Raw genomic sequence first — 24,857 nt, 5'->3', positions numbered from 1 at the left:
TCTTTTAAATTGGTCACTCTAGTATAGCTCCTACAGCTTTAACTCCGGTGATGAAGAGGGAATTTCACCAGGTTCTCCATATATACAAATGACACCTGCTGAAATTCCCTTTTCTATGCAACTGTTAAAGCTACAGGAGCCCTGTCCTCCTTTTCATACGGTCACCCTAATATATAATGAAAAGAGAGTAGACCTCATTGACTCTAAAGTCTAGGGCTGCGGGAGGGAAGAGCACCAAGCGGAACCCGAGTGCCTTAGGAACGCGAGCCGGCGGAATGTAAAGAACGTGACTCCCGCCGCTGCCCAGCGGGAGCCATGGCAACGCGAGAGGCCTGCAAGAGTGAGCGAGGCGGACCGGGCTCGCTGGAAAGCCAAGCCTCGCTTAGCGAAGAAATTCGTGGAAGGGAAGGGGCCGTATGCAACCTCTCTGACGATGCCGGGCTTTTCAGGTCTTCTCATCCTGGAAAAGGATGGCAGAGCGTCTTCTCGTCCTACTTAAGGTGGTGGGTGCTCCGCAGGGAGAAAAATCTTGCTTCCCTCCAGCCCCATCCCGTGTTTTAATCGGGCAACCAGCAGCCCAGCAAAAGACTGTTGTAAAACGGTATGTGAAGCACTTCGACCACTGCAAGTGAAAGCGGAATAGTAGCAGCTGTCATCATCATCGCTTCTTATTTAGTGGGTCGAAGCGCTTCACATACTTCAGCAGCGGAGTAAAGTGGATTGATGGGGTTTGTTTGTTTTAATCTGCCTGTTTCAGATTATGGGGCTGGGATTGAGATTGTGGGCTCATCTACACCAACCAGGATATTCCACTATGAAAGCGGTATGAAAGTGGTATATAAAAGGCAGGAGCCACACTAGTGCTTTATAGCAGTATTGAAGTGCACTGCAGGATCTACACTACTGCTTTATAGTGGCGAAGAAGTGCACTGACGTCTGTTGGGGCCCAGGACACATCTACACCAAGCAGGATATAACACTATGAAAGTGGTATGAAAGCGGTATATGGTATGTGTGATGGGTCCCAACAGTTGTCAGTGCACTTCAATACCGCTATAAAGCACTAGTGTGACTCCTGCCTTTTATATACCACTTTCATACCACTTTCGTAGTGGAATATCTGCTTGGTGTAGATGCGCCCCCAGTGTGAGAAAGACAGAGAGCTCCATCAGACAAACGTTTTATTGCACGGTCGTTACTGGGCACTCACGGATTTCTGCGGGTTGCACTGTCAGGATATTCACCCTCCCTTGTTACCCCTCCCCCAAATATCTAAACTTAGATTGTAAAATCTTTGTGGAAGGGCCTGTCCTACCTGCATTATTTCCTAAAATGTCATCCAACCCTAGAATTGTAGAGTTGGAAGGGTCTATAAGGCCATCAAGACCAACCCCCTGCTCAGTGCAGGAATCCACCTCAAAGCATCCCTGACAGATGGTTGTCCAGCTACCTCTTGAAGGCCTCTAGTGTGGGAGAGGCCACAACCTCCCTAGGTAACTGGTTCCATTGTCGTACTGCTCTAACAGTCAGGACGTTTTTCCTGATGTCCAGCTGGAATCTTGCTTCCTTTGACTTGAGCCCATTATTCCGTGTCCTGCACTCTGGGATGATGGCGAAGAGATCCTGGCCCTCCTCTGTGTGACAACCTTTCAAGCATTTGAAGAGTGCTCTCATATCTCAGTCTTCTCTTCTCCAGGCTAAACATGCCCAGTTCTTTCAGTCTCTCCTCATAGGGCTTTGTTTCCAGACCCCTGATCATCCTCGTTGCCTTCTGAACACACTCCAGCTTGTCTGCATCTTTCTTAAATAATAATTTTATAAATAATCACCATGTGCCTATGCAAGCCATGTGAATGTACTTTCATTGGCTTCAGACAGTAAATTTATCTGAAAAAAGGCAACATGAATATGCAGAGTTAATCCTTTAACACACTGATGGGACTTACTTTCTCCTTTGCTATTGCAATCATGACCTAAATGATGCCTTGTGTTTAAAATAAATAGAAAATCATTTCTCCAGTGCATCTTCTGGGTACATCACATTCCTTCAAGTTAAGTGTGTTTGTGCTTATTAAGCAGCTATGGAAACTTGTCTTCTCAATTATATTACAGGGGAGAATTTGTTTTATGTTTGAAATTAGGCTTTTGATGTGCAAGCAGTTCTTACAGAATAAGCCAATTTTAGCACCGCAGTGCATATTCAGTGAGGACAGTCTGGTCGTACTTAAAAGAAAAACAATTACATTTCTCTGCAAGGAGTAAATGTTTTGGCCCAGTTTGCACATCATGATAATTCCACAGTTCTCAGTTTGAATGTCACGGTATCAACTCAGGAACAGGGGGATTCTTGAGTTATTTCGGAAAGTGGAAGTAGCAAGCGTGGTGTAGTGGCTAAAGTGTCGGACTGGGACTCAGGAGATCCGGGTTCTAGTCCCTACTCGGTCATGGAAAGCCACTGGGTGACTTTGGGCCAGTCCCAGACTCTCAGCCCAACCTACCTCACAGGGTTGTTGTTGTGAGGATAAAATGGAGAGGAGGACTATGTACGCTGCCTTGGGTTTCTTGGAGGAGAAAAGGTGGGATATAATAATAATAATAATAATAATAATAATAATAATAATAATAATGTGGGCGGGAGGCAGGATGCTCTCTCCTGTGCGGACACACTAATTCCTAATGCTATCTCCTTTTTAATTAACAAACACACATATACACAGTATTCTTTTGGCATCTTAAAGACTTCGTTTTGCACACTGAAAAATTATTGTGGCACTGGTTTACTTGGGCTAGTGTCCACTTCATCAAACGTGAAGTACTGTTTTCAGTATTTGCACTTTTTAAATAAGCACTTGGATCCAAAGGTTATGAAATATAAGATTTAGCAGTTTGTTAATTTTCAACATTTATATACCACCTTTTATCACAGTGATTTCAAGGAGGTTTATAAGAGTTAGAAGAATATAAAATAAAATATCTGAAGGCGTGGTGTGCATTTCAATATACCCGTTATTTCTTCGATTCTAAGACGCCATCGATTGTAAGACACACACTAATTTCAGTACCACCAACAGAAAAAAAAGCTTTGATTCTAAGAAATAATAAATGCACCCGCGATTCTAAGACGCAGCCTGTTTTTAGAGATGTTTATATGAGGGGGGAAGTGTGTCTTAGAATCGAAGAAATACGGTAAATGCAACTGCAACTCGCTATGCTATTGTACTTGCCATTGTGTGAATCCTATGTGCATGGTAGTAACCTAGGGTGACCATATTTGGGAAACCAAAAAGGAGGACACCTAGTGTGTGTGGGGGGGAAGCAGCTTTCTGAGTCCTGCAGAAAGTACGTTATTCCCCCGCCACCTTAAAGAACCCGATTGGAATGGAGGAGGGGAAAGGATTTCATTCTGCACCACCACCATCCACTCCAATTGGGGCCTTTTCTATAATGTCCACGAATGACCCACTTTCCCCTTTGAGACCTCAATTGGAGCTCGGGGTGGGGGAATGATGTGCCTCAAGAACGCATGTCACTCCCTCCTGCCATGTTAATGGCAGCCTTAAAGGGGAAGGTGTGTCATTCTAGGACATTATTGAAAATTATAGAAAATCCCCCCTGACACCATGGAAAGAACAAAAACCAGGACAAATCCGGGGAAATCCTGACAGTTGGTCACCCTATAGTAACCTAACATGGGTTGTTACAAAAGCATGGATAACACTGGTCTTTTCAGAAATGAGATGTCAGTCTTTATTTCTGAAAAGAAATGAACTGATCTCAGTTACTCATGCTTTGTTAACATCCCGTGCCTGGGGGAAATGTTTGGAAATTTCAACTGGTTTAGAACATGGTGCCCATGCTAATGCCTGGGGCCCGCTACAATTTCAGATGTGGCAGATGGTTAGCAGGGAAAAGGTCTTCTCAGTAGTGTCTTTGGAATGGTCTTCCCAGAGAGGTTTATCTAGTGGTGCCCGTTCTGATGTTCTTTCTAGCACTTGGCAATGAGCTTTATCATTTTCCCAGACACTATAGTTTTTCAGTGTTTTAATATCTGTTGATCTGTTATGCTCGGATGCTGCTTTCATACAGTTGTTTGGACGTGAACGATTGGTTCATTAAGCCATGATGACATGATAAACCACGCTGGGTTAATTAAGCTGTCTGATGGGAGCATCTCCCCTTTGTGGGGGGCACTCTGGATTTTTGCTCCTCTGGAGTAAAAGTGCAGGCGTTTGTTGGTGGATCTGGTGCCCACTGACTAGGAGAGGATGCGTGTGGAATTTGGTTCTGATTCTGCAGAGCCCCAAGATTTTTTAGCCACTTCCCCTTTTGGGGGCCACTTGGAATTTTCCCTCCTTGGTGGGTTATTGCACAGTGGTTTGATAGTGGATTGGGTCCCTCCTGACTGGGGGAGGCTGGGTATGAAGTTTTGTCCCAATCCTGCAAACTTCCAATGCTTTAGAGGTGAAACAGTGCCAGTTCTGAGGCAGGTGAGTCAAATTACACACAGTAACTTAATAAGCTACTCATAGTAGTTTATTAGCCCGCTTGTGTGGTGGGGTATTGTGGGCTATTTAAAAAATAAGCTACTGTGAGTAGCTTATTAACCCATCATGGGCTATCATGACGTCTGACTGCAGCAGCTGTATTAGTTATCTTAATGGTGGTGTTTTAATATTTTGTTGTAAGGGTGGGGTATAAATCTAAGTATTGTACTTCACAAATCCATAAAGATCTACTCTGGCTGCTGTTTTGTTTCTGATGCAAAATGAAGGTGTTGACCAAAAAAGCAAAAGGCTTTGTTCGGGCATCACTGAATAGCTGTCCTCTCCCTTAAGAACCTGAGGGCCTTTTCTGTGGTGGGACCCTGGCTAGCAAATTTCTTCATTAAGACAGATTTGCTTTGTATCATTAATGTTATATTTTAGGCATAAGGTGAAGTTGCTCTGTTCGCCTGCGTTTCTAAAACTCAGTGATTTTACTCGTTCTATAATTTTATTGATCTCTTTGTTAACATGTGTATTATGGAACAAACTTTTCTATACCAATAATTAAGCTCTTATCCACAAAAGCTTTATATCACAATAAATCTGTTACAGTGCAATCCTGTGTATGATTACTCAGAAGTAATCCCACTATGTTTAATGAGCCTTCTTCACAGTTAAGTGCACATAGGATTGCAGCTTGACATCGCAACCCTATACGTGTCTATTCAGAAGCAAGTCCTCTTGAATTTTCCCAAGAAGCTGGTTACATGATTACCCTTAGCTTCTAAAATGCCACATAACACTCTTAAATTTTGCTTTACAAGCCAACATGGCTACTGCTCTGGAATTTGGGTATCTTAATGAAATATAGCCGTCACGAACTTCTTTTTGCATTTTATTTATAAATTTGGGGACTGTGCAATTTCTGTTGGTATTGGGGGTGTTCAGATAAATTGTCCTGAAGCTATTGTCCGCTATTGTCTGGTTATTGTGCGTACAGTCTACCGGCTGGTAGTTTTCCATTAACCCCATGCTGCTTCATCTGTAATTAATTTTTACCATGATTATTTTTAGTTGATCGCTGTGGCGACCAGCTGGGCAGACAACCCCTAGGACGCATATAACAGAGCAGATGGAGTTGAGTTGGAATGGTAGCAGCTCCGTTCCAGACTATTCAGAGGATACATTTGCGTCCTTCAGCGAAGGAGAGGAGGAAACCTGCCGGCAGTATGAGAATGACCCATTTGAATCTTATTACTCTGGAGAGGAGTCGGAATGGCCTGCTGCGTCTGATCTGTCTGAAAGTACATGGCAATCATCGAGTCAAAATGATGAAAGTATGTTAGGCATCCTGTTCATTTTGGCCCGTGCAATCATACAATTATTGGGAGGTGGCTTAGACAAGCAAAAATGCTAAGGGAGGCAGTAGGGGGAGGAGGAAAGGAAGGAAGGAAAAGGATCTTGTTCACTTTGTGGTAAACAGCAGAGCCTTCAAAATGTTGTCTTACCAAACCAGAAGTTTTTGGTGTTATTTTTTTTATTTTTTATTTTTTTGCACACTGAAGGCTCTTAGTGAAAATAAGGGTTTATGTCCAGAGGTGTCATTCTGCTAGCAAAAAATGTCTACTCCTTGTAGAAACCCTGTTTTTATCGCTGCACAAGTGTCAAATCCAATACTTTGATTTTGCTTGCGAAAGGCGTTGCAGAAATCGTTTCATAAGGCATTGTGCGACTCATTAGAACTTCATTCGATTAGATGTAGCTTGCACTAGTTGTGCTAGTTCTGGGTTATATCCAACATTATCCTAGTGGGAAAATGACAAGAGTTGCTCTTGTTCTACTAGCAGGTGGATAGTCGCTATCAGAGCTAGCACAGCTGGTGCAAACAACACCTAGCTGAATGAAGCCGTAATGAGTTATGCAACACTTTGTACAAGCGGAATGAAAGTACCAGATGTGACAGTTACACAAGGATAGAAACAGGGTTTCCAGAAACGGTAGGAGCTTTGCACTACCAGAATGATATTGCATATAGAAGCACTATGTGCTAGGCAGGAGATGAGGAAGCATGGCATGTGGTAGAGTGGTGCTAGCCGAACTATAGACCATGGGTCTGCTGGGGCAGAGAGATGTTTCTGGCCTACAAGAGCCTTGGGGTTCACACGATGGGTAAGTGCAGGTTATCCTTAATGCCCCTTTACCCAGGCGACATCCATGAGTAAATGAGACTGCGTAGCTTTGGTCAGTGACTAATATAGAAGAAAGGCACAGATGATAGGAGGCAACTAATATAGGAGTAAATGACAAATCCTGCACACACATTAGCTTCTGTGCTTATGGCATCGTTTCACACTAGTGCATTAATAACTACTTCAACAAGAGAACAGAGAAGGCTGTACACACATTTTTCACACCTAAGCCCACTCTTAGTTCATATTGTACAGTCAAACTATCCAGTCTAGTCTGATAGTGATTGTATACCCATCTGTCATAGCCGGGGGGTCGGGTGTAGGGGTTGAGACGGGACGGGAAGTGGTAGCTATTATGGTTAAATATCAACATGAAATTTGGCTAACGTAATGCAACCTTAAGTATATTTACTCAGACATTAAGCCTTAATGGGCTCAATGGAACTTATTCTCAAGTAAGTGCATAGGATGGCAGACTTATGCCCCATCTGCTGTACATTTAATTGGAAGTAAATCTTACTGTGTTCAGTTGGACCCAGGTCACTATACATAAGTTTATTACAGCTGTGGTCTTCCTAAATAAAAAATGTCCACCGAGGACTGAGTCTGATTGGAAGAATTGTGTTGGTTCAACTGAGCTGGCAGCTGGTTCTGTGTCAAATGACTTTCAGGTGCCCTTCATTTAGGGTGACCATATGAAAAGGAGGACAGGGCTCCTGTATCTTTAACAGTTGCATGGAAAAAGGAATTTCAGCAGGTGTCATTTGTATATATGGAGAACCTGGGGAAATTTCCTCTTCATCGCAACAGCTAAAGCTGCAGGTGTCCTGCCCTCTTTTAAATCTGGTCACTCTAGTATAGCTCCTGCAGCTTTAACTGTTGTGATGAAGAGGGAATTTCACCAGGTGCTGCATGCATACAAATGACACCTGCTGAAATTCCCTTTTCAATACAACTGTTAAAGATACAGGAGCCCAGTCCTCCTTTTCATATTGTCACCCTACCTTCATTGCTGTCTGTGGTTTTTAGCTCATTTAACATGCAGGAAAGTTGCCACGCGTGAAGGCTAATATATCTTTTTCTTTTTCTTTTGGGATGACCTTTACATTCTCCCAACATTGCATTCAGACAGTACCACTTCTAATTTGTTTTTAGCAGGACAAGAACCAGAATCATTGGATTCTACAGCAGTAGGAGAGTATTTAACTAGCAAATGGATCCGTCTTTTGAAAGACAACGGAACTAACACTGAGCTAGCCAAATCTACCGTTGAACCAGAGAATGGTGAGTTGGTTTTCAGATGTGGCTTGTAAGCCAATAAAATACTTTCTACCCCAGCCCACCCCCAACAGTCTGTTTAATTATTGACTGTTTCTAGTCTCTCTAATATTTTTCTTCCACTGTGCAAAATATCAAAACAACAGTTTGACCAATCCCCTGACTGTAACCTGATGAAGCCTTCTCTCTGCATGCAAGGGCTTCTTTGTTGTCCTCTCAACAGCAGCCCTTTTCTGCTTTTGAAACTCCCCCCCACACACACACACTTCAAAAGTAACTTGTATTGCCTTTGGATGGCTTTTTAGCAGGTGAGATTGGGGGATTCTGCCCACTAAATCGTGGCTCCTGTAGTACTGGTGGGATGAGAACATCTTTCTTGCCTAGGGACCAACATATACTGAGTCTGGCTTTTGGCCCATCTAGATTAGTAACCAGTAGTGGTTTAAATAGTCGATGGTTGGTTATTTAACCCACCATGGGTTAGTGGGTTGTGTGGAGGGAGTTTTTTAACCAACAGTTGATTGTTTGGCTGAAATAGCCAACTCAAATAACCAATGTTGTGCAGAGTTGACTATTTGAACCAACATTGGTTATTGTGTTGTGTGGAGGACACCGTTGGTTATTTCGTCAGCCACAGAGTCGTAAGGCAAGAGCAGTCAAATTGGTGGCTGCTGGAGGACTAGGGGGAGAGAGGGCAGGGGATGAATGGGTCAACTAACTCAGCATGGACTAATAGTCAACTCAACGCTGATCCTAATCCACACCACAGTTGATTATCATGTTGTATGGGGAGTACCCCCTAGATAAACAACTGTCAAGTTGTTTATTACCCAACCATTGACTATTGTGTTGTCTGAACACAGTCTCTGAGTGCCAAGAAGATCTTGGGCAAATGTCCCACTGCCTGCAAATTTTAACAACAACCCACCAGCCCTGCCATTGGGAGGGATTGAAGTCTGACCTTCACGCAAAGCATATACTGAGTCTGGGCTCTCCAGTGTGGTGCTCATGGACACCTCTCTTGGTGTGCACCAGGCTCCCTGCTTCTTCTGATTTTTATTCCTAAGATTGTATGTATTGTTTGTGTTTATTTTAAAGTGGGAGGCTGGTATGCTACAAAACAGATAGCTGCCCACCAGGACTAGGACCATTTTTCTTTGGTTTCAAAAGTGTTTTAGTGTTTTGGAGCCCACCCCTGCCTTATTCTTAGGTTCTTGAGGAAGTTTTTAGTCTCACCAGTTTGCCTTTTGGGAAATGGCTGTTTTGTGGCTGGCCATGCCCACCATGGCTGCCTCAACTGTGCCCACCACCAGTCCAAAAATGTTTGGGACCCTAAGCTGTGGCCACGTTTTCCACACTGTACGTGAGCTTCATGACTAGGTGGGCATTTGAACCTGGGTTTCCCACACACAGACCCAGCACTCTGATCACTTTGCTTCCATGACACCCTTTATATTCCTGATTTGATACTCTTGCCTCCTAAAATCCTCTTACACTTGGAGTGATAATCAGTTATTAAGAACGTTGTAACTCTAGAAAAAGGTGAGTTAATATTTTCTCTGGTCTTGCCTTTGGAGAGTTTATTGGCTTTTGCCCTTTGACTCAACTGCCATGGGAGGTGGCTTTTGGCTGGCATGATGTGACCTTATTCTCTCTTTTCATGGCTTATGATTTTTCATTCTGTTGCCATAGCATCTGAATGCTTCCCAAGTGAAAGCCTGCCAGTTCTGACAGTGCTTCCGGCAAAAGGCTGCTCGCCAAGCCTGGAGATGCCTTTTACCTCCATGAACATGTTAAACCAGGGCTTGAGCCGATCAGTTGGTTCAAAATGTGGCAGCTAGATGACTGACCGGAATGTATTTTGCCAGTATTAAAACAAATCTCCACTGGCTTTCTCTATGTTGCTGGGCAAACGTGGAAAGTCCTAGTTTTAACCTTTAAAACTCAAAAGTAATTTTGGTCACTACAAAAACTGGGGTTATCACAATATGCTAACCCATGATGGTTTATTTTAGTGTGTTGCTTGTGGGTTGTTCCCCACACCCCCAGTCAGTTACGTAGCCCAAATAAGCCACCTAGAGAATCCATGGTCTGCAGGAAGGGTTATTTTATCTGAAAGACTGTCTTCTCCCCTATGAGCCTGCCCATGCTCTCAGATCTTCAGGGGAGGTCTTTCTCTCAGTCCCACCAACATCCCAGGCACGCCTGATGGGTACGTGGGAGAGGGCCCTCTCGGTGGCTGCTCCAACGCTCTGGAGCTCCCTTCCCAGGGAAGCTAGGCTGGCTCCCTCCTTGTTACACTTTCGAAAGCAGCCAAAAACGTTTTTGTTCCAGCAGGCCTTTGGGACTACTCTGGAACTGTGTTAGTGTGTTGGATTTTTTAATTGTAATTTGCTTTTTTATTTATTTTTAATGTTTTTAATATTACAGAGGTTTAATTCTATTTTAACTTTTGTAAATTTATGTGTATATGTTTGTTTTAAACTTGTAAACCACCTTGAGTCCCAGTATTGGGGAGAAAGGTGGGGGGGGGGGTTATGATGATGGTGGATGGATTAGCATGTTGTCTGTTGCGCTTGGTGGGTTACGGAGATCACCTATAGAGCTGCTTAGCACGAGCCGCTCACACCACCACCACCACCACCACTCTGCTGCTCCAAAGCGATATCTATTTCCACCGCAAAGAAAGTTGGGGTACCTGCCTGGCTGGGTGGGACGACTACAGGAAGAGGAGGGTGAGGGATGTGTGTGTGAAGTAAACTCCTCTGTGTACCTTTTTTGCCAATCCGTCTGTTTGCACAACCACCTGCCCAGTGTAGCTTACTACCCACCATGGGTTAGCATGATGTGTGAACCCAGAGTTAGCTCAGCTACAGTTCTGGTCAGTCTGCAGAGTTCTAGACAGGCTACAGAAGCAGTTTTGGTCACTACAGTTATGTTCAGCCTACAGAGTTTCTCCTTCATAGGTGCGATATGCCACCACCATAGGTTTCTTGGTTTGGTTTCCTGAGCCTCTAGCACAGTGGTTCTCAACCTTCCTAATGCCGCAACCCTTTAATACAATTCCTCATGTTGTGGTGACCCCCAACCATAAAATTATTTTTGTTCTTCTCTACACGATCCATTGTCATGGGATGGTTTGCTAATGAAAATAATGCATAACAATAGCTTTAATAATACAAAAGATGATACATGACATAGTTCAGTCAATACAGTTTCCTAAGACCATCGGAAATATGTGTTTTCCGATGGTCTTAGGCGACCCCTGTGAAAGGGTCATTCGACCCCCAAAGGGGTCCCGACCCACAGGTTGAGAACCGCTGCTCTAGCAAATGCTCTATATTAAGTATTTGGGTCAGCCAATATATACTTAATCACACCGGTAGCTTCTTGAGACTGTCTCTCTAAAGGCAGAACAATAACTTGTGTGAAATAACCGCAGTTGCTTTTATGTTCTGCGGTCCCAAAATGTATCTCTTGTATCTCTTAAACACTGAAGTCTGCAGCTAGGGGAGCCTCTTACAATTTGTTTTATCTACTTGGAAGTGGTCGGGATAACTGTTTAATCGTTTTTATGCATAATTGAAGATTAGCTGCAGGATAATTAAGGCCCACTCAGTAAGCTTAGGAGAAGGTAGCAATTTGTCCGTTTGAAGTGTTACTTTTTAAGTTGTGCTGCAAAAAAGAAAAAGAAAATGAAATCCAGCCTTACTGTGATAGTGTGAATCTTGACTCAAACATTTGCCAATGAAATGCCCTTTTTAACGGCATGCTGGAAACTAGGGATGTGCTCCGCTTCTAATCGGACTGGAGAAGCAGGAGCGGAGCGGGGGGCTTTGCCTGCCCTTAAGGCGGAGGCGAAGAGGATTGGGGGGCCGGCGGAGCGTGGCGGAGAGGATCGAGGTGAAGGCGGATCCTTCGCCTCGATCCGGAGCTCCGCCGGAAAGGTAAGTGGGGTTTATCGGGCCCTGCTGCTGTCGCTGTCGCCCATACAGCGACAGGGCCCGGTAACCCCCCCCTGCCCTCCTCTCCCTTACCTGCCTCCGTCCGCGGTCCGTCAGCATCTTCAATTGAGCCCGTGGTTCCAGCAGGGCCCAGACTTCCTGGTGGAACTGCGGGCTCAATTGAAGACGGCGACGGACCGCGGACGGAGGCAGGTAAGGTCCCCCTCTCCCTTGGTCCCTTACCGGGCTCTGCCACCGTCGCCGCATGGGCGGCGATGGCGGCAGGGCCCGGTAACCACCCCTATGGGGGGCGAACGGAGCTCCGATCCGGATCCGGAGCTCCGAGCAGAGCGGAGTGGGCACAGGTGGAGTGGGGGCGGGGCGGAGCGGCCTGATCCGAAAATGGCGGATCTGAAAGTGAAGTGGAGTGGGGGATCCGTGCACACCCCTAGTTTGCAATATCTGTTTAATCCAGGGTGGGCAACTTGTGGCCCTCTGGATATTTTGGCCTATGCTTTCCACCAGCCATAGCCAGCATAGCAAATGGTGGGTGATTACAGGAGTTGTAGGCCAAAGCATCTGGAAGGCTACAAATTGCCCACCTCTGAATGAACCTAACCGTGAACTAAGATGAATATCTGAGACCTTCCACCAAGCACCTCTTCCTGTGGAGGTTTAAAGAATGGTAACAAGGGAGAGGACATTCTTGGTGGTGGCCCCCTGAGTGTGGAATGCTCTCCCCGGTGTGGCCCGCCTGCGGCCAACATTTTCATCTTCTCGGTGCCAGGTCAAGGCTCTTCTATACAGCCGAGGAATTTGATGGCATATGATGGGGCTTTTTAATGTTCATTTTTACTGGGGCTTAGTAGTTTTACTCATAATTGTTTTAAACTGCTTTATATCTTCGTACGTTAAAAGATTTGTATGGTGTTTTATCATGCTGTGAACCACCAAGAGCTTTGCCTATTGGGTGTTATAGAAATGAAATGAATGAAGGTGAAGAACAAGCTATAAAACACTTTGTCTCAATATAGTCCCTGAGCTTTGTCTGAAAGCACCTGATGAAGCAACTTTGCAAAAGATAAGCAGGTAAGGATCTGGTCAGTGCCTGGGTGACAACTTGAGAGCTATATGGCCAGTGTGGTGTAGTGGCTAAGGTGTTGGACTGGGAGTTGGGAGATCTAGGTTCTAGTCCCCGTGGAAACCCACTGGGTGACTCTGGGCCAGTCACAGACTCTCAGCCCAATCCACCTCACAGGGTTGTTGTGAGGATAAAGTGGAGAGTGGGAGTAGGATTATGTACGCCACCTTGGGTTCCTTGTAGGAAAAAAGGTGGGATATAAATGCAATAATAAATAAATAAATAAAATACGGATACGGTCAGAATTCATCATGGAAGAAAGGTGGGATATAACTTAATAAATAAAATAAAAAATTACTTCATAATGAAAGCAATAACAATAATAATAAAGCACTAAAAAGTAGCAGCAGATCTACGTAAAAACTGTACAGCACCATCCGTTTGATTGCTGGCAAAATCCCTTGAAAACTGAAAATGGATTTTACCTTCTGATAGAATGCAGCACTTAGGCAGGTAGCCAGGTATGCTTCTCGTTAGGAGGCACATTCCATTGTCTGGGTGCCACAGCAGGGAAGCCTCTGCTCCTCACCCTGGCTGATTTTACCTCGTTGAAAAGTGGTCCATAAAGCAGAGTCTTTCCATTCAAAGAGCGGCTAAAAATGTAGCAGAAACTTTTTTTGTGCCAGACTACCACGTGTCTCACCGACTAGCTCTGTGTCGTGATTCCATGCCCTCCCACCGAGATGAGAGACAATAAAGAGGTCTGCTGTGCAATCCACAAAGCTTTATTCTGTAAATAGATGTCTCTTCACACCTGAAGAGAGTGTGAAAGCTAGAAGCTAACCTCAAAGCTAAATTAGGCAACTGCCTTGCTTTGTTAAGCTATCAGTTCAATGGACAGTTCCCCCACAACGCTCAACAGACTTTAACCTCTCAGGGCAGGTCTTGAAGCTGAAGCCTCTGCTGAGTAGCTGACCAGGCAGACTGCCTCTCAACTCCACCTGCTTGACCCTGCGGCATGTCTACACTATGCCTTATCTCGGGGATCACCCCACCATCATCCCGGTGCGTCCACATGACACACAGGGGATCCCAGGGTCAGGGAGGTATTATTATTATTATTATTATTATTATTATTATTATTATTATCATCATCATCATCATCATCATCATCTTCATCATCATTTATATACTGCCCCATAGCCGAAGCTCTCTGGGCGGTTTCCCCAGGATAACCGGGATGGCTTTTAGCCTGATTTTTCCCACGGCATCGGGATCGTCCGTCCCGGTTTTGTCCTGGCTCCTAGTGAGTAAATGCAAGGAGCCAGGAACCGGGCACAGAGCTCTTCAGGCGCTCCATGCCCATCGGGTGTGGGGTGGGGTGAACAGGAACGGGTTTGGGTTTTTTTTTACCTTTTACTTTTCGCTGGAGCATGAGTGCACTCCAGCTCTTCATATTTGTATTTTTTTTAAAATTATGGCTGCTGCGACGGGCACAATGCCCGGAACGTCGCGTGGTCCATGTAGACTGAGGGGGTGGATCTCACAATCAGCATATCTTGAGATCCTTCCCCTCCCCTGGTGTAGACATGGCCACTCTTGGGTCTGTCAGCTTTGATGTTCCCTCCCACTCTGACAGAGACTGAGTTTCCAAGGGGGGAGGGGGATCTCTGAGCCTGGGGTCCTGTCTGATATGCTCTTGGAAGATACCTCCTGGACTCCTGAAGAGCCTTGGAGAATTCCCTCTCCCACTTCCTGAAGTGCATCTGCTTCTGCTTCTTCACTCTCCGAATTCGATTGAGGCTGTGAAACCCAGTCCCTCACATTAGGGAAAATGGCCTGATCCTGACACTGCTACAAAATCTTCCCCTTGTAACACCATGGGCATCTCCTGCCATTGCAGGTGATGGTGTTACTCAAGTTGACACTGACTGCAGACTAGCATCCCAGAAATGTTTCGTTTGTTTATCTAAATTTGAAGAATATTACCATGCAAAGAGCTGACTGCCCTCAATTTATGTGCATATCTTTTATCCAGGCTGAATGTCTAGGGCATTACTTCTTCCCCCTTTATGAGACAAAAGGTATCTTGAAGGATCATTCTCCAGATGAGCAAATGGGTCTGCATTAATTAGCAGAAATAGTCCATAACGAACAATGGCACAATACCTTAATAGGGCCAACTATTATGTGTCAAAGTAGCAAGCAAGCTTTTGAGTTTACTAGAAAGAGTCTCAATGCACAGGGCATTTGTACGGCAGAGAACCTGCATAGTCTAGTTAGTGTCTGAGGCAGATCTGGACACCTGGCTTTGATATTTTCAAAAGGACAGCAGCCATTGCTCCTTTCACCCCAGGTTCACTCCTTTCACTCCTTTCATCATGAGTTCTCTAGCTTGCACATCACATTCCCCATTCCACCCTAAGACTATTATAAACTGCAGGTTTTCCTAGCAACATCTGTTCTCTCTCTCCCTCCTCCCCCCTCTTTTTGGGATGAGTGGGTGCTTTTAGCTTAACATCCAGTCAAAAGAAGAGTTTTGATGAACTCAAAAGTTTGTTCTGTAGTCTGACACAATTCTGTTCGTCCTAATCAAGATAATACCCTACAGGGGCTTTTGGATTTTTTTCCTAATGACCCAACATGACTGCCTTCATATTTTGACATAAATTGCACAGAATGTGAAGTACTGTCTACACAGCCTTGCTTTCCTGAAAGCCCCCTTCATTTTAGTGGTCTTGTCCAGGCATAATACTTGGATCATGTCCCTAGTGTTAAACATGGCTCTTCTCTGCTTCTCACCACACTAACGTTCCAATATATAGAGAAGCGGGTAAGCTTTTATCAGTGCAATCCTGTGCTCTTGTACTGGGAAGTTAACCCCATGGAGTTCAGTAAGTGTATATAGGTTTCCAGTCTTAGTCTGATAGCCTGCAGTTCTTAGTAGAGATGTAAAGTTTCTGGAAATTTTGAAGCCATGGTGGGAAAATGGTGGCTCATTTAACATTTTCCATGCTTTTAATTTGAGAGTTGGTTGGTGCACATTACCTTGAGAGTTTTCAGGTGGAAAAAGTGATACAAGAATCCCCAGAGAAGCTCACCTGGCTCCTACATTGTGATTTTTTTTGTTGCCAGGTGAAGACTTCTTTGTCTTTCTAAGCTTCCAGTTTTAAAAACATATTTTAGTGGGTTTTAGGCCTTGGACACTCGTGTTTTGTCTGTTGTTGGTTTTATCTTGATACTTTTTAAAACTTGTATATGATTGTATGTTCATGTTGTATTTTTATATTTGATGGTTTTAAAAAAAATGTGCACTACCCAGATACTTTATTTTTAATAGGCAGTATAAAAATGCTATAAAATAAATAACAGCTTCCTTGGTGTGACAACAAAGCGCGCTTCCAAACTAACCGTAAGTTTAAATGTTGTCCAGTATCTGGACTGGAGGCCACACACATGTTGAAGCAAGCTAGTGAATTTCTAACACAAGTGTGCATTGCAGTTCCTCAGCACCATCCCATAGCTGTGATCATGTGGCCCTGTTTAAAAATCCCACGTCCCGTTGATTGGCTGAATAGAAAGGGAAGAGGGAGGGTTGGGTTTAGTCCCTCCCTCTTCCACTGATGAGCTGTTTGACAGATTTCATCTATTCTAGAACATCTGTGTCAGCTTTCCCCAACCCTAATGCCTTCCAGATGTGTTGGATTACAACTGCCATAACCCCCCATCCAGCTGTGCTTCACATCTGTTCTGTTAGATTGGAGCTTTCCAAAATCTGCCTATTAACAGCAAAGTAGATCAAGAGAATTTCAAGTTTATCTGGAAATGGTCATATGTTTTGTTTATGCATATTGTATTCGTTTATGCATATTGTAGCTTCTGATTAAAAGGAGTTAAATTAAGCAGTTAACTTAAACTGTTAAAATTAATGTCTGCATTAAGGGTAATGCCTACAGCACAATTATTTACTCAAGTTCCATTTTCTCTAATTATCACCAATTCTGCCCTAAGGTCACTTCATTATTCTTGCAAATAACACATACTTTTTTCTTTGTTCTGGGCCATTTCTCTTTGGGCTTTCCCCCCCCCCTTCACATCAAGGGGCTTGTATTTTGCGCTTGATTATCCAGAGAGTGGCAAGATACCATATTTTGGGAATACTAATTCCTGATAACAGGTTGCATAAATAGGAGGCCAGTATGTCTTCTCTTGCCCTGCATGTGGTAACTGATATTTTGTTTTTGCTGGTGCAGCATTGACAGGAATTACCGAGGTATCTGAAGAAGAGCTTGGTCCTCTGCAATCTTTTTGTGCCATCAAGATTAACCAGCTCTGTCATCTGCCGAGCTCAGCACCAGTGAACAGGAACAAGCACAAAGATCAGAGGCATGAACTTACTTTAGAGAAGTCACTGACGTGTGGTTTGAACTGCATTGTCCCTGATCCACTAGTGAATAGGCTCTGTCTGAAAAATATCAAGGAGACTATGAAACAGGTACTAAAGAAAGAATGCTTCTCTCTGTGTCTTGTTCCTAAAAAAGGGGGATGCAAAAGCAAATGCAGAGCATCCTTACGAATACCGATATCAGGATTTGGCTTGCACTGATCCTTTTTTCTATACGATCATTAATCAGATGATAACGTGTGTTTTTTTCCTATAATGTAATACAAAAGCTGTGTTAGTCTACTATTCTAAAGAGGGGGAAATGTTTGTTGGCAGCTTGAGACTTAAGTTTTTATTACAAAATGGTGCAAACTTTTGTAGGTGCCCAACCTCCTCCAGACGCTGACTTGGAAAGTTCTGTTCTCTTTTTTTTAACAGCAAAACCAAAGAATAAAGTTGAACATTGTCTGGATGCTGCTTGCTTCATACATAACACAAGGAATCCACTTTTCAACCAAATTGTTTTATCAGCCATCAGAAAATCTCACAAAATACACTAATTTTTTCATTAGTGCAAGTGTCTAGACTCTCTTGATTTTTTCCAAATTACTATGGTCTCCTCCTGCTTCCATTTCATTTAGCACTTTTCCTATGCAAAAAAGCTGTCCGTGTGCATTGCATTGTCCTTCACAACACCGTGTCTTTAATTCTACCAATTCTGCCAAGTCTTTGAAAGAGAGTACTTGAACCCTGACCATCAAGATCCCAGCCCAACTTTCTATCCAGTTATTTATTTATTTTATTTATTTATTTAATTACATTTATATACCGCCCCACAGCCGAAGCTCTCTGGGCGGTTTACAACATTTTAAAATAGTAAACATTAAAAGTATACAATTTAAAAAAACACACACACACACACACACATAAAAACAGTATAAAAACAACAGTATCCATTTAAAAACAACAATTGTGGGGTCCATTAAAAACAAACTTAACGTTGTTAAATGCTGTTAAAAAGCTGTTAAAAAGCTGTTAAAAAGCTGTTAAAAATGCCTGGGAGAAGAGAAAAGTCTTGACCTGGCGCCGAAAAGATAACAATGTTGGCGCCAGGCGAGCCTCATCGGGGAGATCATTCCACAGTCGGGGGGCCACCACTGAAAAGGCCCTCTCCCTTGTTGCCATCCTCCGAGCTTCCCTTGGAGTAGGCACTCGGAGGAGGACCTTAGATGTTGAGCGCAGTGTACGGGTAGGTTCATGTCGGGAGAGGCGTTCCATCAGGTATTGTGGTCCCAAGCCATGTTAAGCACAAGAATGGAAGCCCATATCCAGTTTTGTACTTTGGGGTTGCCCTTGAAAGTTGTTCTGTTTTCTGGTCACATCCACCTTTCTTCGAATGGACCTTCTTTTCATAAGGATGTGATGGGATCACTGAGATGCACAAAAAGCATTAATATATATTAAAAGTAACTTGAGAACTCTGGTATTGTATTTATTGTGTAACCGTCTTATGGTGCAATCCTATGCATGCTTTCCCCAAAGTAAGTCCTACTATGTTCAGTGAGGCTTACACCCAGGGAAGTAAATGTGTATAGCATTGCAGCGTTCTTTCAAGATTCCGTTACATGCTCTCCCATCTTTAAAAGGTTAACTTTTTTTATTACTTTCGAAAGACGGAACAAAAGTTTTAGGCATGTTTGCTTACTACAAGAAAAGTTTGGTATATACCAACTTTTGTAATACGACGGCTCCCAAAACTAAGAGTAGCCTTAAGTAAAACAGTGGTATCGCTACTGTGAAGGGTATTGCATAGGAGGAAAACAAATGTAATTTGGTGTAAAATGTAACTTGGGCTTGCCTATTGTGCTTATTCTGTGGGGAAAGTTTATCACTTACACTGCATTGGAAAAGGACACCTTTGTCTTGAGAAGTTACATGTGGTTATTATTTTTAATGAAGACAGTCATCTTAATTGTTTGTTGCTTTGCCTCTCAGTTAGCAGAAACTGAAATACATCAACCGTCACGATGTCCCCACTGCATGAAGAAAAGAGCAGAGCTGTCAAAAGCTGCTTTTCTCCGACGAAGAAAGACCTTGATGGAACAGTTTTTGCTTCAAGAGAAACTGGAAGAACACATATATACCAAAGTAAGCCATGATTTAGGCAAACAGGGAAATTTTTGCAGCCTTGAAAATAACTCTGCAAATGTTATTGACTTCACAAAGCTTTTGATCAGAAGGAGTGTCTACACACAGGTCTTGCTAGTTATAGAGTTGGGAAGAAACAGACATTCAATGAAAAATTTAAGTAATTGACAACAGTCATACAAGGAGAAATTATTTTTTGAAATGATCCCTCCAGCCTTTTTTTCTTAGCCATTTCACTGATTTTTCAGCACATTTGCTTGTGACTAAAAGCTCCATCCGACGAACGTTTTATTGCACGCTCGTTACTGGGCACTCACAGAGTTTGCTCAGGTCCCTCACATGACATCGTCTGCCTCCTGTGAGCCTTCCACCCCTTCCGGCCTTCCTTTTACGACAAAAAAACCCTGGTTAAGTCCTATGTATTTTTAAACTCTGAATCGCTGCTCTCCGCCATTAGGACAGCGGACTCAACGGGCCTCGTGCTCATTCTGTACTTCCTCTTTTGAAAAGAGGAAGTAACTGAGGAACGAAAACACGAAGGTAGGGAGCGTGTTAATCCCCGGTGTGATGGAGCTTTCAGTCCCATTGAACTCAATAAGTCTTACATTTTATTAGGCACGAACAGGGTTTCACTGTTGATCTCAGATTTCTCCCTTGCCGCCTCTTCAACAAACAAACAAACCCCAGCGTGGGACGCCTTTAAAACTTTACATCTGCTTTTGAATAACACATCATTGGTTTTTTGCAAGACATTCTTGGGGGGGGGGGGAATCAATGAAATCCAAAAACAAATCCACTTGCCCCCAAAATATGACTGAACCCAAACAGCCTTTTCTCCCACCTCGAAACTTCCTGACTGTTAGAGCAGTGCGACGGTGGAATCAGTTGCCTAGGGAGGTTGTGGGCTCTCCCACACTAGAGGCCTTCAAGAGGCAGCTGGACATCCATCTGTTAGGGATGCTTTAGGGTGGATTCCTGCATTGAGTAGGGGGTTGAACTAGATGGCCTTGTAGGCCCCTTCCAACTCTGCTATTTTATGATTCTATGATTCTATGAAATTCATTGAGAAATAGTCCTTGTCAGCTTGATGCAGCCCTTAGTAGTTGGAAAAAATAATGAAACAAAAGTGAACTAGCTCCCTTCCAGTTTGCAAAATCGTCCAAGTTGACTTGAGGTGGGCCTTGCTCACTTGGTTGTCTATGGTAAGTAACTACTTACAAGCCTGCACATTAGGGCTAAGGTATGTGTGACTCAGTTGCATGTATCATATATATTTTTTCCTTTGATGTTTTCTCCTTTTACAACATGTGGAAGACTGGTGCACAATGAGGAGTTTCTTAACATCTTCACATCCTGTTTATTGGCTTCCTGAAAGCATCGAGTTAACCACTGTAGAAGCACAAGACTGAACTAGATGGACCTTTGGTGTGAACCAACAGCGCTCCTGTGTTCTTCAACCTTTTGCCATCTCCTATGAAGAATAAAGCACCCTGCAAGAGAGGAAAGCTTTTAGCTGAATAACCTACCAGACAGGAAAGGGGTTCTGTTTGCCAGTTGTAGCAGAGCTATCTCTCTAACGCGTGTGCCAGTCGTCTTCTACAGATTGTAGACTCTGTGGATGCATTTTATAAAAGAAGAAAACCATCGGAGTGTTGTGTATAAGTGTGACCCTTGCAGACACAATGCATGTGGCAAATCTAGGGAACCATTTGAGCCTCCTTTGCTGATCTTAGAATTTGGCACAGTCATGTGCTTGATCCTCCTTTGATGACAATAACTGAAGGGGGTTGAAAATCTGTCCTATGAGATATATATTGATCTGTCTTTTTTTTTTCCTGCCATTGCTTTCTTTTTTTGGGAAGGAGACCAACCAGTCTGATATAGAAATAACTTCATGGAGACTGAGTATGCACATGGAATTGTGGAATGTCTGGGCTCCCTTAGAGAACGTTGTCATTTATTTATTTATTTATTACACTTATATACCGCTCCCATAGCCAGGGCTCTCTGGGCGGTTTACAGTCATGATCATAGGGTCACAACCATTGAGTGGGCTTAATGAAGTTCATGCATCAGTGAACTCCACGTTGTGTCAAATTAATTCTCCTCTCTTGGGAGTTCAGCTCTGGAATCTAGACTCATTCTTTTGCCCATAACCCATCAGTGAAATCAAGATATACAAATGGAGAATGAAAAGGTGCCTAGCCACAATATCCGCCTGTTGCTTGCCTTTGGACACAGTCAATGAACGTATAAAGCTCACATACAGAAAGGAGCTGTTCACACATCAAGGCGACAAATTGTGGGTTGTTTGCAGGGATGTGTGTTGCACGTGAGCCATTCCCATTTCCTATAAACGACCTCTGTGCAATCGGAGCTTGTCATTCATATGGGCTAAAACAACCCTGTGGTTAACTCAACAACAAACCATGTTCCCCCCCATGAATTATGTGTTAAATAAGCCACTATTTGCTGCTGCAATGTGCGAACCACGACCAAGTCTGATTATTAGTCCATGTTGCCCAGCATTGTCTGAGGCTGGCAGCAGTTCTTCTGGGTATCAGGCAGAATTCTTTCCCCAGTCCTGTTTCCTGAGATGAGGCTTCCTGCATAGAAAGCGTGTGCACTACACTGAGCTTGATAACTCCTGTAGGCATGATTTCTGTAAATATTTCTCCACTTCAAGGGCATTGTATTTTCTTGCTGATAGTCAAATATCTGTGGATTTCTATGTTAATGGCCTGTATTTGCTTAACTTATTTATGTTTCTTGCTCACAGCTATCCAGATGGCTCAGGCTAACTAACAGTAGCTATATGTTAATGGGTGGGTGTTCATGTTTACTGCGTTGAGCATTCCTGCTGGTGTCATGTTCACGGCAGGGAACATGGTACATACATTTTAAATAAATATACGGGGTGGAGAACTACTTGGGTTGGGTGACATCAGTGTCATGCCCACTGACATCATCCCCCAGCCTTCCCGTTTTGCTGAGATAGGCACAGCGTTCCATGCCTCTCTTGGCACAAGAAAGGAATTCGGACAGTACTAGGAAGAAGAGGTTCTAACCAAGGCCCCGCCTTTGCACGCTGCCTCTCATTCCCATTGGAAAGGCATGAACAAACTGGAACGGCACCATTTGGCGCTGCTCTTCCCAGGGCCAGCACCCACCACAACCCACTGTTATTTGCAATCCGTAATGGAATATAATGGGGTGAATCCCTCTGCATACCACCGCTCACCCTCCCAATTGGGAGGTGGAGCGCAGTGTGCAGAGAAATCCCGCTGCCTTGCTTTCTCCGATTACAGATAGAGATAACAGCGAGGATTCCTCCAGTGCCGAGGAGGCTCTGCGGCCCCGATCTAGTTGTTACTTTAGTTGTTGTCAGCATTTTTATCCCCCGTACCTGCACATGAGGAGGCTGAGAGAGAGAATGGGTTACCTAAGGCCACTTAGTAAGTTCGTGGCAGAGACAGGATTTGAACTGGAGACTTCCTGATTCATAGCTCAGTCACTTACCACTACTCTGTGAAAATGGATATAACCTTTGTCCTCCCATGCCTGGAAATGAGGCATGTGTAAAGGAAATGTTGCCTCAGTGACTGTCACCATGCTAATTTATTATTAAAGATAATGGCGAGGAGCAGTTCTCCAGTGGGAAATGTCTCACCAAGTCTTCCTTTCCTTCTAGGATTCTCTCACCCTCATTGGAGAAATACACAGAAGTCTTCCTATGCTTTCTGAAGAACCCAGGAACATATGGCAGAAACTGAATGAGCGAGCTCTGAAAGCCCAGTGCCTAGTTGTGTGGGAACATTAATCAAAGCAGAAGAGACAAATAGGTTGAATCCACACAAGCTGAGCAATGAAGGATATTCCAGGGTTCAACTCTGCATCCTATTGCAGTGCAAAGAGAGCAATATGCTATCATCTGGCTAAATACATATTGCAGATTATGAAAGGGGATTTTATTATTCTGATAATCCATAAGTATTGTTTTTGTGAATTTCGTTTCGGGATTTCAGAGCAGCTTGCAGCTGCTTCCACCTGTAAGCAAAACAAATGGTTCTGTTTTTCAAGACAGAGAGGTGTAATTATTGGGTTTCAGCTCAATCTGTGCCTGCTGCCACTTGTTAAATTGAAAACTGGCGCCCCCAGGTAGAAGGAAAGGGTGGGGTTGGGGGAAGAGGGTTGCAAAGGAACCGCAGAAAAGTTAAGCTGGTGTGTTCGACAAATACGAACAGGAATTAATCCATAGCCTTGAAGATTTCAAGACAAGAACCGGTGATACTAAATTAGCAATGTCAGTTGATGGATGATGAAACAAAGAGGGAATACAACAGCTGACAAAACTAATAAAATGTCCAAATACTGTTCCTGTATTTCCTTTTTAAATGTTGATGACTGGTTTGGGGGATTATATCCCATAAAGACTGGGTTCAGACAACACGCTAACCAAAGGCGGTTTAAATAGTCAATGGTTGGTTATTGTCGTGTACTGTAGCTGCTCCAGCTTCCTCTGGGAGACGAATGAGGCAAAGTGCTAGGCAATTTACAAAGCTTTATTGCAAGCAATAAACACTTCTGTAACACAAACTAGACGCCGTCTGTGAAACTCCCCCTTAGGCAAAAACTATGCAAACTAAGTAAGACAATTGTCCGTTCAAAGAAAAGGCTTTTCAAATGTTCATAACTTCAAGGTGGTTGATGCGTGGACGATTTCTCATGCAATCTGTCCAACTGTCTCTTTGCCGCTAACCTCGCTGAACATTTTAGTTTCCAGCGATTCCTAGCATCAAGTAAGGTTCCTGAATGCTCACCTCTGGAAGTTGACTCCCTGTCCCGTGAAAGCATAGAATTTGGCCTTGAAGAAATAGACTCTGGAGGGGGCAGATTTCTAGCTGGAGCCTCTCCTGTGTGAACCTCCTCCCCCACTGGCTCTAACTGCCTGGTGTCTGGCTCGGCGTCTTCTGAGTCTGAATCTGTTTGAATCTGTTTGAAATAAGACCTTTCCTCTTATTCCATGGCTGCTAAGTTTGCTCATGAATCTTTAGTGAAGAACATTGTCAAGAGCCTTTTGGAAGTCCAGGTAAACTATGTTGGATCACACATTTATTGACACTTTCAACTCTAAAAGGTTAATAAGATGTGACGTACCTTTGCAGAAGCCATATTGATTCTTTTCAGCAGGGCTTGTTCTATATGCTTGCTAGTTTTATCCAATCATGCTTTCCACCAATTTACCTTGAAAATTAAACTGGCCAGTAATTTCCTGGGTGACCCCTGCTTTCCTCTTTAAAAATTGACATTACTTTGGCCATTCTCCAGCTTTCTGGTACAGAGGCTAAT

The 24,857-nt window shown here is 43.6% G+C and overlaps 1 protein-coding gene across 1 annotated transcript; it reads left to right on the top strand.

The window, feature by feature from the left end:
• Positions 1-454: 454 nt before the first annotated feature.
• C15H8orf48 (chromosome 15 C8orf48 homolog) lies at positions 455-23,439 on the top strand. The gene is made up of 6 exons (XM_063141798.1): positions 455-503; positions 5,559-5,821; positions 7,829-7,957; positions 17,230-17,471; positions 19,356-19,508; positions 23,200-23,439. Exons 2-6 carry the CDS (start codon positions 5,617-5,619, stop codon positions 23,326-23,328), a joined length of 858 nt encoding a protein of 285 aa, XP_062997868.1. The 5' UTR covers positions 455-503; positions 5,559-5,616; the 3' UTR covers positions 23,329-23,439.
• The last annotated feature ends 1,418 nt before the right edge of the window (positions 23,440-24,857 follow it).

This window comes from Elgaria multicarinata, chromosome 15, assembly GCF_023053635.1.
Source record: "Elgaria multicarinata webbii isolate HBS135686 ecotype San Diego chromosome 15, rElgMul1.1.pri, whole genome shotgun sequence".
Lineage (NCBI taxonomy): Eukaryota > Metazoa > Chordata > Lepidosauria > Squamata > Anguidae > Elgaria > Elgaria multicarinata.
This window is presented reverse-complemented; position numbering and strand designations above follow the sequence as displayed.